Source organism: Pelecanus crispus, chromosome 8 (assembly GCF_030463565.1).
Source record: "Pelecanus crispus isolate bPelCri1 chromosome 8, bPelCri1.pri, whole genome shotgun sequence".
NCBI lineage: Eukaryota > Metazoa > Chordata > Aves > Pelecaniformes > Pelecanidae > Pelecanus > Pelecanus crispus.
In genome coordinates, this window is record NC_134650.1 from 29,524,443 (window position 1) to 29,536,322 (window position 11,880).

General features: G+C 64.5%; 1 protein-coding gene across 1 annotated transcript; it reads right to left on the minus strand.

Annotated features, from left to right (window-relative positions):
* Positions 1 to 6,988: 6,988 nt before the first annotated feature.
* IRX5 (iroquois homeobox 5) lies at positions 6,989 to 10,124 on the minus strand. Its single transcript, XM_075715570.1, is given in 4 exon segments — positions 6,989 to 7,526; positions 7,528 to 7,759; positions 8,112 to 8,517; positions 9,876 to 10,124. Coding segments are annotated over 4 exon segments (1,425 nt in total).
* Positions 10,125 to 11,880: the final 1,756 nt, after the last annotated feature.

Genomic DNA, 11,880 nt, shown 5'->3' on the forward strand with positions numbered 1-11,880 from the left:
GGCTCAGGGGAGGCGGCTACCTGCCGTTACTGCCGTTACCTGCCGTTACTGCCGTTACCGCCGTTAGCCGGGCTGCGCGCAGTGCTGGGGACCCGCGCGGGGCCCAGCGCCGCCCGCCGCTCCCCGGTGGCGGAGTCCGAGGCCTCCCCCTCCCCGAGTCTAGACCCGAGGTATTTTAAGTACGGTGCGTCTCTTCTCCTCTTCATTAACTTTCCCTCCACACATCACTGCATGCCTCTGAAAATAACTTGGCAAACCGGGAGCCGTTTATCTCTTTTATCTTGGGACCTGATCCAATTAAATAAGTGCACGCTTACATTTGCATCCATCAGGCGTGAGCGTGGAGAGGTCTGTGGTTTGCTTTGAGCAAATGAAAGCCAATTTCGCTGGAAGAGAGGCGTTTGGACCACGACCCCGTCCCCGTCCCCGTCCGGTCCCGGCCGCAGGGGCGAGCCGAGCGCGGCGGGCGGGCGCAGGACAGCGCTGCCCGCCGGCCGCGGCCAGGACGCGGCCCCGAGCCGGGCCCCTCGGCGGGCCGGACGCGCAGCACCGCCGCGGCAGAAAGAGGTGGTTGTTGGACAAGTGCCTGCCTCAGCCCGAGCCGGGCTCCCGGCACGCTGCGAGTTCGCACATGCTCTAATTATAACAGATGAGTAACGCCGTGCGGAGGACATTTATTTTCTGGTAGTTGGGGGGCGAGGAGGTGTCTGGCTGAGGAGGCTGGCAGCGCCCGGCGGCGGAGCCCCGGCCCCGGGAGCCGCTCCGGCCGGCCCGGCGGGGCAGGACCGCGGGGAGGTGCCGGGCGCCCTCGCTCCGGCCTTGCCGCCGCGTTTGGCCCCGCCGGGCTGAGCCGGCAAAGACTTCCCCGGCCAGCAGACGCGAGAGGGGCTCGGGCAGCCCCCGGCCGCCTCCCCGCCGCCGGCGCCCGCAAATCAGCCGTGAAAACAACGCGGGGCGCTCCCGTTGAGCGAGTGGTATTAAACAAACGCGGCCGCCCCAAAGAGAGGGGCCGGGGGGGCCGCGCAGCGACGTGGCCTGCCCGGGCCGTGGAGCTGCCCCTCCTGCGCGGCTCCCCGCGCCCCTGCGGCACCCGCCGCCCCCGGCGCCTTGCGGGCAGCAGCGGCCGAGCCCGGCGCAGCCCGGCCGGGGGACCCCGCGCCTCCGCGGCTGCGCAGGGAAACGCCTCCGCCTTCGAGGGAGAAGCAGAAGCGCCCACGTCGGGGGGGAGCCGTGTCCCCTCGGAGAAGCAGAAGCGCCCACGTCGGGGGGGAGCTGTGTCCCCTCGGCTCGGCGTTAGCCGCTCCGGTGCTGGCGGCAGCGGGGGCCACGTCGGGGGATCCGAGGCGGCATTAGGCCCGGGGGGTCCGGCCGCAGCCTGGGAGCGGGGGCAGGCGCTGGAAGCGGCGCCGTGGGGCTGCCGGCGGGGAAGGAGGCGGCCGGCGGGCCGCTGTCGGGCGAGAAAACGCGGCGCCCGCGCCGGAGCCGTCTCCGCGGCCGCCCGGTCGGGCAGGGCCGGCACCGCGGCCAGGCGCGGGCCCGTCCCTCGCCGGCCCCGCCGAGCCCCTGCCCCGGCAGAGGAGGGTCCCCGGGTCGGGTCCCGCCGCCGGGCGGCCGCTTCCGCGCCCGCGGAGGCGCGGTGGAGGAATGCGGGGACAATGCGCCATCTGTCACCGCCGGGCCGCGCCGCGGCCGGGAGCGCCGCCGAGGGCGCTGATTTATGCTGAATGCGCCTTAGAAGATCTCGATGTAGACTTTGTCTTTCTCTGTCAGAGCCAAGTAAAAAGAAACAGCTGGCCTGAATTTTTAGCACCCATAATTAATTAAGAGCTTCATTCCTGGGATTTGATGATTCAATAAAGCAAGACCCTTATTCCCCTATGTGATTCCAGTGAATATCTACTCCACTCCAATCCTTTTGGGTCCCAAGATAGGGCAGATTAACACTCTTTTTCTGTGGGAGAGAGGGGAAAAAATGCCGCAAGATTGCATCTGAGGCGCACACAAAAGGTAAATTCAAAACTGCCACTTGTTCTCTGCAAAGGCCCCTTATTCTCCGCTATTGATGTATTTGTGCCAGGTTTTAAAGAAACCAGAGGGGGGATGAGGAATTAACATATTGCTCATTTGGAAAAACAGCCGGTTCTGGTTTTGGTAACACTTGTTCCCTTGCCAGCCACAGATGTCCTTACCAATAATCTAGGCAGGTCACAGAAAGAGGGGAGCGGAGGGGGGGGTTGGCTCCCCTGGCACTGCCGTGCCGCTGCCAGGCTGCCCGGGGCCCCGGGCACGGCTGCTGGGGCGGGCGGTGGCCGCGGGGCCGGGCGCACCGCACCGCACCGCACCGCCGGCTGCGGAATTCCCGCGGCTGAGGAGCGGCGCTGTGCGCCGGCCGGGCCGTGGAGCCGAGTCGTCTTTTCTGTTTTTTTTTTTCTTTTCTTTTCTTTTCTTTTTAAATTCATATATGTGCCCCCTCCGGAGTTTGGCAGAAGAGGGGGCCTGGGTTGAAGTTCCCGTACTTTTTCCCTACTGCAAAAACCCTGTGCTATTTTTTTTTAGTCGCCTCCTTCAAACTTGCTGACCGTGTGATTTCCCGTGTTCTCTTGGCGGAGGGGCTTTCAAGTCGTTCCTCGGCACGACAAGAGGAGATGCTGTTCAGGTCCCCGTACCGGGGGGGAGAAGCCCCGTAAGCCAATTAGACGCGACCGCGCCGTCCGGCCGCCGCGGAGGCTCCGCGCCCGCGGGAGCCCCGTAGGTTAATCGGGACAATTGGAAAAGCATCCCTTGCGGGGAGAGCAGCGGGGGAGGGGGGTGTAAACACGGTCCGGGGTGTTGAGGGTCGAAATTAGGATTTGTTTTGTTTTTAAGCGTGAAAGAGGAAGTAGCAGGGCTGCGGGCTGCGCCAGGCTCCCCGCCTCTCCCGCCCTCCGTCTCCGCGATTGAGAAGCGGGGCTGGAGGTACAGAGGGGTCCCGCTGCCCCGCCGGAGCTCGGGGGCTGTGCCGGCTGCCGGCCGCACCCCCAGGTCCGTCCGTTTTCCTCCAGGGCGGAGGGGAATTCACCGTGGATGGCACCGCTGGCCGCAGCCCCGGCTCCCCGCCCCGCCCGGGGTCCCCTCCGCTCAGGCGCGCCGGGGAGGCGATGCCCCCCCCGGGACGGGCACGCCCGGTCCCGGGACACTTGGGGGGGGTTCCCCGAGGAACCCTCTTCCCTCCCCGGGGAGGGGGCGCCTGGCTCGGCCGGGCGTGGAGGGGGGCGGCGGCCCGGCTCCGCGGCGGGAGCTGCGCTCTGCCCGACGGGCTGCAGCTTTCCGCCGGCAGCCCCCGCCGCGCTCCCGGATCCCCCACCCGCGGCCGGCGCGGCCTGGAGACTGAGCTGTTCCTGCGGCCCCACGCGTGGACGCCGCCGGGGCAGCCGGGCCGACACGCTTCTCGGCCGCGGTGGGGTTTTGGGGGGGGGGGACGGGACGACGTCGGACTGTCACCCGCGGGAGGGGGCGGCCCGTGCGCCGCACCCCGCTGCTCCCTGCGCCGCTCAACCCGCGCCATCGGGGCGGGCGGCGGAGGGGGTCGCGCCCCCCCCCCCATCAAGGGCGGCGGCGGGCGGCGGGGGCTGCGTCCCGCCGGGGCGGGGGGGCGGAACGGGGCGCGCCGTCTCCCGCGGGCGCGGAGCGGCGCCCCGCGCAGCCTGCGCCGTTCCCACCTGCGCCCGTGGGCGAGCACCTGCTCCCTGGCGCGCCGGTGGGAGCCCAGCCCGCAGGGCCCCGCCGCCAGCCCCGCTCTTCCCCTCGCCGGACCCAAAACCGCTCCGCAGCGGCACCGAAGCCCTCCTGCTCCCAAATCTCCGCGGAAGCGGCGGCCCCGCGGGGCGGAGCGCGGCCCTGCCCGGCGCCCCGGCAGGGGTCCGCTCCCAGCGTGAAGCGTCGCTCCCGGCCTCTCCCGAGGCTGCTCCCGAGTAACCTACGGCAGCTTTAATTGGCAGCAGACGTTATTTTTATTTTAAGATATCCTCAGAATTTTTTTAACAACAAATTAACATGCCAGAGGCAAAAAAACAGGCGGACGCTGCCCCCTCCCCCTGCTCCGTTACGAAAAAGAAACCGGGGAGGTCGTGCTTATGTTAAAGACGGGCTGTACAGTACATCTCCCGTGGCAGGGGAAAAGGGTGAAGAATGAAATCGTTGCGTGAAATCGATGGGGCTACAATAATAGTTATGGTTTCAAATAGGCGACAGGCTGCAACCTAAAGGAAACGGTTAATTCCCTTAGGAATTTATACATCAAACGAAAACCGTATTGAGATCGCTGATAGACCTATTCAAAGTAGCCCCGATTATAAGGAGTAGGGCTTTTGAACGAGCGGAGCTCCTAAGCTGCTTTGCAAAATAGCTCTTTCAGAGATAGGAAGATCAGCTGGGGAAAGGTAGAGCGACAATTAAAAAAAAAAAAATCCATAGCTAGATGAATAATTAAAACCTCTTTATTGTGACACAGTCGTTCCGCTGCGGGACCTGTTGTCCCCGGACCGCGGCCCGGAGTGGCTCTGTCGGCTCCCTGTGGGAAGGGGCGCTCGGGACCCCCACCCGAGCTCGGCCAGAGGCGATGTCCGCCCGCAGCAAAGGTGCGGGGAAGCACCCGGGCTGGAGGCGACCCGCGGCGCTTTGCCTCCAAACCCGCACATTGGAGCCGCTGCTGCCCCTCACCACGCAAACTTTGTCCCGTTTTAAACACGGCAGGTGAGTCCAATAAAGCTCGCTGCTGCGTGAAAAATATGCCTTCCTGCAGGTCTCCCCGACTGGAAAGAAAAGATCCGACCGAGGAATTCGAGCGTTTTTTAAAAATTCATTTATAATTTATAAAGGGACAAAATAACATACTATTACCCCAGGAATATATGATTCTTTACACATTCAGCTTGAAACGATTTTGATTTTAAAACAGATTATCTACAAACATCGTATAACCAAGTGAACACGGACTGCATCTTTAAAACATAAAATACGAACTACTAGTTAAAATCCCGTAAAATGTAAATATGCATGAATAAACCTGTTACAGCCAATAAATGGCTCTGACAAAGTTGAAGAGATTACAGAATAATTATCTTGCTCGTAAAGAAAAAAAACCCAACCAAATCGGAGGGGTGTCTCGGCACCAGCTCCGGCGGTCCCTGTGATTTTTCCCATCGCATTAACAGCGGCGACGTGCTCACGCACAACTGACACCCACAAAATCCGATTTGAACGGGGGGGCGGGGGGGGGGGGGAGGAACCCCATCCCCGGAGCTGGGTGCTGGAACAGTTCCTCGGCGTTGTTTGTTCGGAGGGGACCCGGGCTGCTCGGGTCACCGCACCGGCGGGGGCTGCCTTTCGGGAGCTGGTCCGACGGTGCGCGCTGGGGAGTGCCTAGGGCCCTCAGGGGCCCGCTCTGCCCCCGCCTGGGGCTGAGGGGGCTCGGGGCGCTCTCTGTCCCCCTCCGCAGGGGACGTTTGGCCTGGGAGGGCCCCGGTGGCCGCCGCGGTCCCCCCCCCCCCCCCCCCCCCCGCCGCGGCGTGGCGGGCGCGGAGCGGAGCGCGGCGGCCCCGCGGGGCTCCCGCACCGCCGAGCGGGCGGCGGGAGCCAAACCCGGGCCGAGTGTGACACCTACCTGCCAGCGCCGGGAAGCACCGCGCCCGCGGCCGGCCCTACGCGGGGCTGCGCGCCCGCGGCGGCCGCCCGGACCGCGCCGTCCCGTGGGCCCCGGGCAGCGGTGCAAAACGCCCGCGGCGGGCGGGGGGGGGGGGGGGGGGGGGGCACACGGGGACACGACACAAGGGAAAGGGGCCGGGGCCGAGGCGTCCCCCGCCGTAGCGAGTGCCTTTGCCCGTGTAATCCCCATCCCCGGGCACCGCCGCAGCACCTCTGCGGCAGCGGCGCGGGCTAAATCTGGCAGAAAATCGAACTCATTAGCAAAGTTCACCAGCTGATTGCTTTGCATAAAACACGACACTGATTGGAAGTAATTAGGTTAAAAGACGGGACTGCGCTTCGACTTGGTGTTTCTGACAAGTGCTTTTGTGCGTGGCCTGATTTAAGCCTTTACCTCCGGAAACAGCGTTCCTCCCGCGCCCGTCCCCGTCCCGCCGCTCGCCTCCCCCCGGCCCCGCGGGCGGCTCTCGCCGCCGGAGCCCGACCCTTTAGAAATCGTCAGTCACTTTGAAAAAGGCTTCAGGTACTACTGTAAGGTCCTAAACGGAGCCCCGCGTCTCTTTTAAAACGCGCATTTTTTTTTTTTTCCGCAGCTATGCACGTATCTGCCCGTTGCAAAAAAAAAAGAGTGGTTTTGATTCTGTTAAAAATCTCTTTTAATTAAATATTTGCATTTTACAAAGGCGGCTGCAGGTTTTTGTATCTAATAAGTATAACCTATTTCCTTTTTTTTTTTTTTTTTTTTGCATTATAGTTTAGCTCACACCCAAGGGGAAAAAAAACAATAGGCATAAAAAATTAAATTAAACTTGTATATATATATTTTAAAACTATGAAACAATTCGGAAAAAGACACAGAAATGTATATATTTATATTACGAAAACAACATTAATGCCTGTACAGGTGTCTTGATTTCATAATTTACTTCAAAGATACTGTATTATCAATTTAAATACAAAAAGCTACATTAAATATACAGAATAAGATTTAATACAAATCTTTCTTCTTTGTGTGTGGGGGAGAGAGCGCGTCGCTCGTTTGCTTTTCACTCGGTTAAGACATTTCGGGGCAGTTTCCACCCAGCCTTTTCCAATAGACTCTATAAACTTTTGGAGGGGGTGCTGGGGAGGAGGGGGGAGCTGGTCTTTTTCTGTTTGTTTTGTTTTTTCTTTTGGTAGTGGAAAAATAACTGCCAAAGCAATTTATTATTTCTCTCAATAAATTAAAAAAGAAAAAAAAAGAAAAAAAAGAAAAAAAAAGGACAAACCCACAGTCCCGGGAGGGGGTAAGGATGAGAAGCCGATATTAAATGTTGGACATACCTTTCTTCAGTTCGTAAGGTGAGTCTTTGCAAAGGTCTACTTGGGACTGGCTCCTGATCATTTTAGTGTCTTTGGCCAGGCTCTCGGCTCTGCTGAGGACAGTCTGGTTTAATCCATTGAAGTGGGCGCCGGGGGCGGCGGCGGGGCCGCCGGCGGGGTGCCCGTGCAGGGCCCCGAAGGAGCCGTAGTTCGTGTAGCCGGGGTAGAAGGGCGCCGTGTAGTAGAGCGGCCGCGGCAGGACCGCCCCGTTGGGGAAGGGGCACTGCGCCGCCGGCGAGCGCGGCCGCGGCGGCGAGCGCGACGGGCCGCCGCCGCCCAGCACGGCGGGGCCGGGGGGCGCCGCCTCGCCGCCGGCCTCCTTCGCCTTGTCCGCCGAGGTGGCGATCTCGGCCAGCGACCAGAGCTTGGGCTTGGCGAGGGCCGCCTGCTGCGGCGAGTGGATGACGGAGGCGCCGGCGGCGGCGGCGGCGGGCAGCAGCGGGTGCAGGTCGGCGGCGTGCGGCGGCCCGGCGGCGGCGGAGGGGCGGGCGGTACGGCGGGGGCTCCTCGCCGCCCGGCGGCGGCAGCCCGCGGCCCGCCGGGCACGGCCCCAGCGGGGAAGAGCCGGGCGCCTTGGCGGGGGCGGGCGGCCCGTCGAGCCGCTCCTCCGCCGGCTCCTTGCAATCCGAGTCGCTGAGGCCGCCCTCGGCCTCCCGGGGGCCGGGGGACTCCTGGAGGCGCTCGCAGCCCGGCGCTGCCTTGGGATCCGCCGCTCCTGGGGAGGGGGGGGGAAAGGAGAGGGGTGGGGGGCAGCTCTCGGGCTCGCCGGGCGCCCCCAAACCCGCCCACCCACTTCGCCGGCCCCCCGCCGCCGCCGCCAGGCCCGCAGCGCTGCCCTCCGGCTCCCCCCGCCCCGGTGCCCGCTCGGACACGGACACACGCACACACACGCACACAAACACACGCACACACACGCATACGCACACACACGCATACACACACACGCATACACACACACGCATACACACACACGCACACAAACACACGCACAGGCCGCCCCGCCGCACCGGGCCGGGGGCAGCCCCGAGGGTGCGGCCGCGCTGGCCCAGCCGCGCCCGCTGCCCTACCTGTGTCCGGCGTCCCGGGGTCCCCCTTCTCCTCCAGTTTTTGGGGCTCGTCCTCGTCGTTTTTCTCCAGGTCGATGTTCTCCTCTTCCTCCTCGTCCTCGCTGCGGTTCCGCGGGGTCCAGGTCATTTTATTCTCCTTTTTGAGCCGCCGCCGCGCGTTGGCGAACCAGGTGGAGACCTGGGTGAGGGTCATTTTGGTGATGATGGCCAGCATGATCTTCTCGCCCTTGGTGGGGTAGGGGTTTTTCCGGTGCTCGTTGAGCCAGGCCTTGAGGGTGGCCGTGGCGTCCCGCGTCGCGTTCTTGCGGTACGCGGGGTCCCCGTAGGGGTAGGAGCCGAGCGGCGCCGCGTACGGGTGGTAGCCCAGGGAGCCGGCCATGCCCGGCGTGTGGTCGTAGGGCGAGCCCTGGGGAGAGAGGGGGAGAGCGGCCCGGCGGGGCGAGGTCAGGCGGCGGCGGGGCGGCAATGACACGGCAAGGGCAGCGCCAGGGCCTGCCCGCCGCCCCGGCCCGCGCCCCGCCGCCTCTCCCCCAGCGCCGGGCCCTGTCCGGCTTCTCCCCCGGCTCCCTTCCCGGGAGAACGGGCCGAAGGGTCTGGGGGCTCGCCGGGACCGGGCGGCTCCGGCCCCAGGAAGCCACCGGCCGCCTGCAGCAACCCAGCGCCTCCCCCCCCCCCCCCCCCCCCCAAATGCAGGCGCGGAAAAGCAAGTGGGCAGCGCGGCGAGGGGGCGGCCAACGGCGGGGGGACCCTTCCCTTCCCTTCCCTTCCCTTCCCTTCCCTTCCCTTCCCTTCCCTTCCCTTCCCCCCCGGGCTGCGATCGCGGCGGGCAACCTGCCGGGCCCCGGCGGCCGGGCCAGGGGCCGGAGGAGAAAAAAAATAAAGGGAAGAAGAGAAAAGAGAAGAAAAGAGGAGGGAAAAGGAAAGAGAAGGATAGAAAAAGGAAAGAGGAAACTGTGAAACTCTGCCTAGAGCCTGAACAGAGGGGAGAAGCTGAGCAAAACTCCCCGGCTTCTGGGGGAAACTGCGGGGCACCGGCGGCAGCCGCGGCTCTGCGGCGGGGATGCCCCGCGCCCGGGCCGGCCCCGCGGTGCCCGCGGGCGCGCACGGCGGAGCAGTGCCCTGCCTGCCCTGTGCCCTGCCTGCCCAGTGCCCTGCCTGCAGTGCCCTGCCTGCAGTGTCCTGCCTGCAGTGCCCTGCCCTGCCTGCCCTGCCTGCCCTGCCCTCCCTGCCCTTTCCTTCCCCGCGCAGCGCCCGCGGAGCGGCTCGCGGCCACGGGATTAGAGCTCTGCAGTATTTAAGCAGCCTAATTATCGCCGTGCAGGGGAAAGTTGCCTGGCTTTATCGCCCGGATTTCTCCCATCGCCGGCCGCTGCTGGGTTAATTCTCTTTGCAGTCACAAGCAGCTAATTGTTGCGGAATTATGATTTCTGTTTCATTAAAAAAAAATTTAATTTTTTTTTTTTTTTTTTTTTTTTTTTTTTGAGGGAATGAAATCGGACCCGTCTGCCCCAGCCCCGTCTCGCCCGGGCCGTGCCGGCGGCTCCCCCCGCGCCCGGCCCTGCCCGCCGCCGCCGCCGCCGCCAGCAACAGTGTACGGCAGCGATGAGGAAAAGTTGGGCGGCGAGGCGGGGGAGCCGCGCTCCCTTTTGTCCCCCATACCTCAAAAATAAAATCGGAACAAGAAGCAGGCCCGGGATGGGGGGGAGGCGCCCGCGGGCTGCCGCCGTGCCCGGCGCGGTGCCGGCTGCCCGGGGCTGCTCTTACCACGTAGGAAGTGAAGGCGGCGGCGGCGGCGGCGGCCGGGTCGGTGCCGTACTGGAGGTGGGAGTTGTAACCCGGGGAAGGGGCGGTAAAGGCGGTAGATCCGGCATAAGGGGAAAAAGCGGAGCCCGAAGAAGATCTCCCAAGTTCATCGGTCCTGGGTCCAGAGATCACGCTGGTGCTGTACGCCGGGCAGGAGTAGAGAGCCAAGGACGCCGACGGCTGGTACAAGTAACCCTGAGGATACGACATGGCCAGGCGCACACATATACCCGGGAGCCCAAGGCGCCGGGAGGGAGCCGCCGCGCTGCCGGGCTGGGGCCGCTGCGGCCGGGGCTTCGCGGGCGCCTCTCCGCCCTCGCCAGCTGGGCAGCGGCGGCACCTTGCTCTGTGCCGGGGCTGCTGCTCCGCGCTCGCCTGCAGCCTGGCACCGCTGCCTCCTTTTTCTCCCCCCCCTCCTCGCTTCCCCCCCTCTCTTTTTTTTTTTTTCCTCCCCCCTCGCTCGCTCTCTCTCTCCCCCCCTTGCACTGGGGGGCTTTTTTCCCCCCCTTCCTGCTCGCTCTCGCTTTCCGAAGGGTCCTGCCAAGATGCTAAGTTGGAAATTGCAGCTCCTGACGCCTTCTGCGCGGCCCGGCGAAGCTCCTCCTTCGCGGGGTGTTGTCAGTGGAAGGACTGGCAGGACCCCGCTGGGCTGCCGCGGCCGGGCCCAACCAGCGGGAGGGCTCCGCGCTTCCCTCGGCCCTCCCCAGCGCTCAGAGGCTCAAGTGCGCCGGCTCCTGGATTGCAGTCACCTCCGAGCCATTTAAGATCAGCTCCAACTTTCTGCATGTGCTAAATACCGTGCGGAGCCGCGCTGCGCCGGAATGCAAGCCAATCAGTATATGAAAAAAAAAAATAGATATTTAATAAGATTTATTAGCCGCCCGGGCTCCCCCTCTGTGCAGCCACCCCTCCTCTTGCTCTCTGCCCCCTGCCCCTCCCTCCACTAAATCACTGGAGGTGGAATATACGGGGGGTGCGTGGCGGTGGTAGTTTTTCTTTCCTAAACAACAAAGGCGATTTTCGGCGGGGGAGCGCCGCGCCGCAGCCCGGGGTGCGTGGCCGGTCGGGGCGGGGGCCGCGCCGGGGCCGCCCCGCCGCCGGACCTGTTGCGGCGGCTGTGCGAGCGGAGCTGCGGCGGGGGGTCCCCGGGAGCGCGGCGCCGGGGCCCGGCGAGGAGCGGGCTTTGGCTTCCCGGAGGGCTCGGGGGGCTGTGAGCGGGGCGGGAGGGGTTTAGTCGTTCCCAGCGCCGGTGCCGGGAGAAGGAGAATCCGGAGGGGGGGCTTGGGGGGAGGGGGCGGAGGTGGGCCTGCAGAAATCGTTCAGAATGAGGGTTTGCCCGCGGATCTACAGAATACACCAGGTATCCTCCCCCTCTCCGACTCATGAAAGGGTCGAGGCGAAAGCAGATTAAAACCATATGAACCGGGATAAATCCCCGCCGATCGGGAGATGTGATCTCCTTTGATTCCACCAGCTATATTTCGCAACAGGAACATATCCCGATTTATCCCCTCCCCGCTTCTTCGCCCCGGCGGCTGAGGCAAGGCGCTGCCCCGCGGCCGCGTCCCCTGCCCTCCGCCGCGGCTCCGCGCCCCCGGGCACCCGGCAGCCGCCCCGCTCGCACCCGCCGGGCCTTTCCGGCGGGGCGGGGAGGGGAGGGGGGGCGATTTAATTAGATTTATCTTTTTTTTTATCTTGTAACTTTTGCATCTCTCGGCCTTAATCCCTCTCGCCGCTGACCCAGCGGGCAGGGCGCGGAGACGCGAGGAGAGGGGTGTGTTTTAAAACGGGCGAGCGGGGCAGGAGCGCCGTCCTTCCGGGATTTTTGCCCGGCGGCAGCGGCCGCAGCCCCCCAGCCAAACGGCGGGGCACAGGCTGAGCCTTCCCGAGCAGCCCCGCTGCGGGGCCGGGGGCGGCGGGCACGGCAGGGCCGGCGGCGCCTCGGCGGGAAGGGACGGGGCGGGCA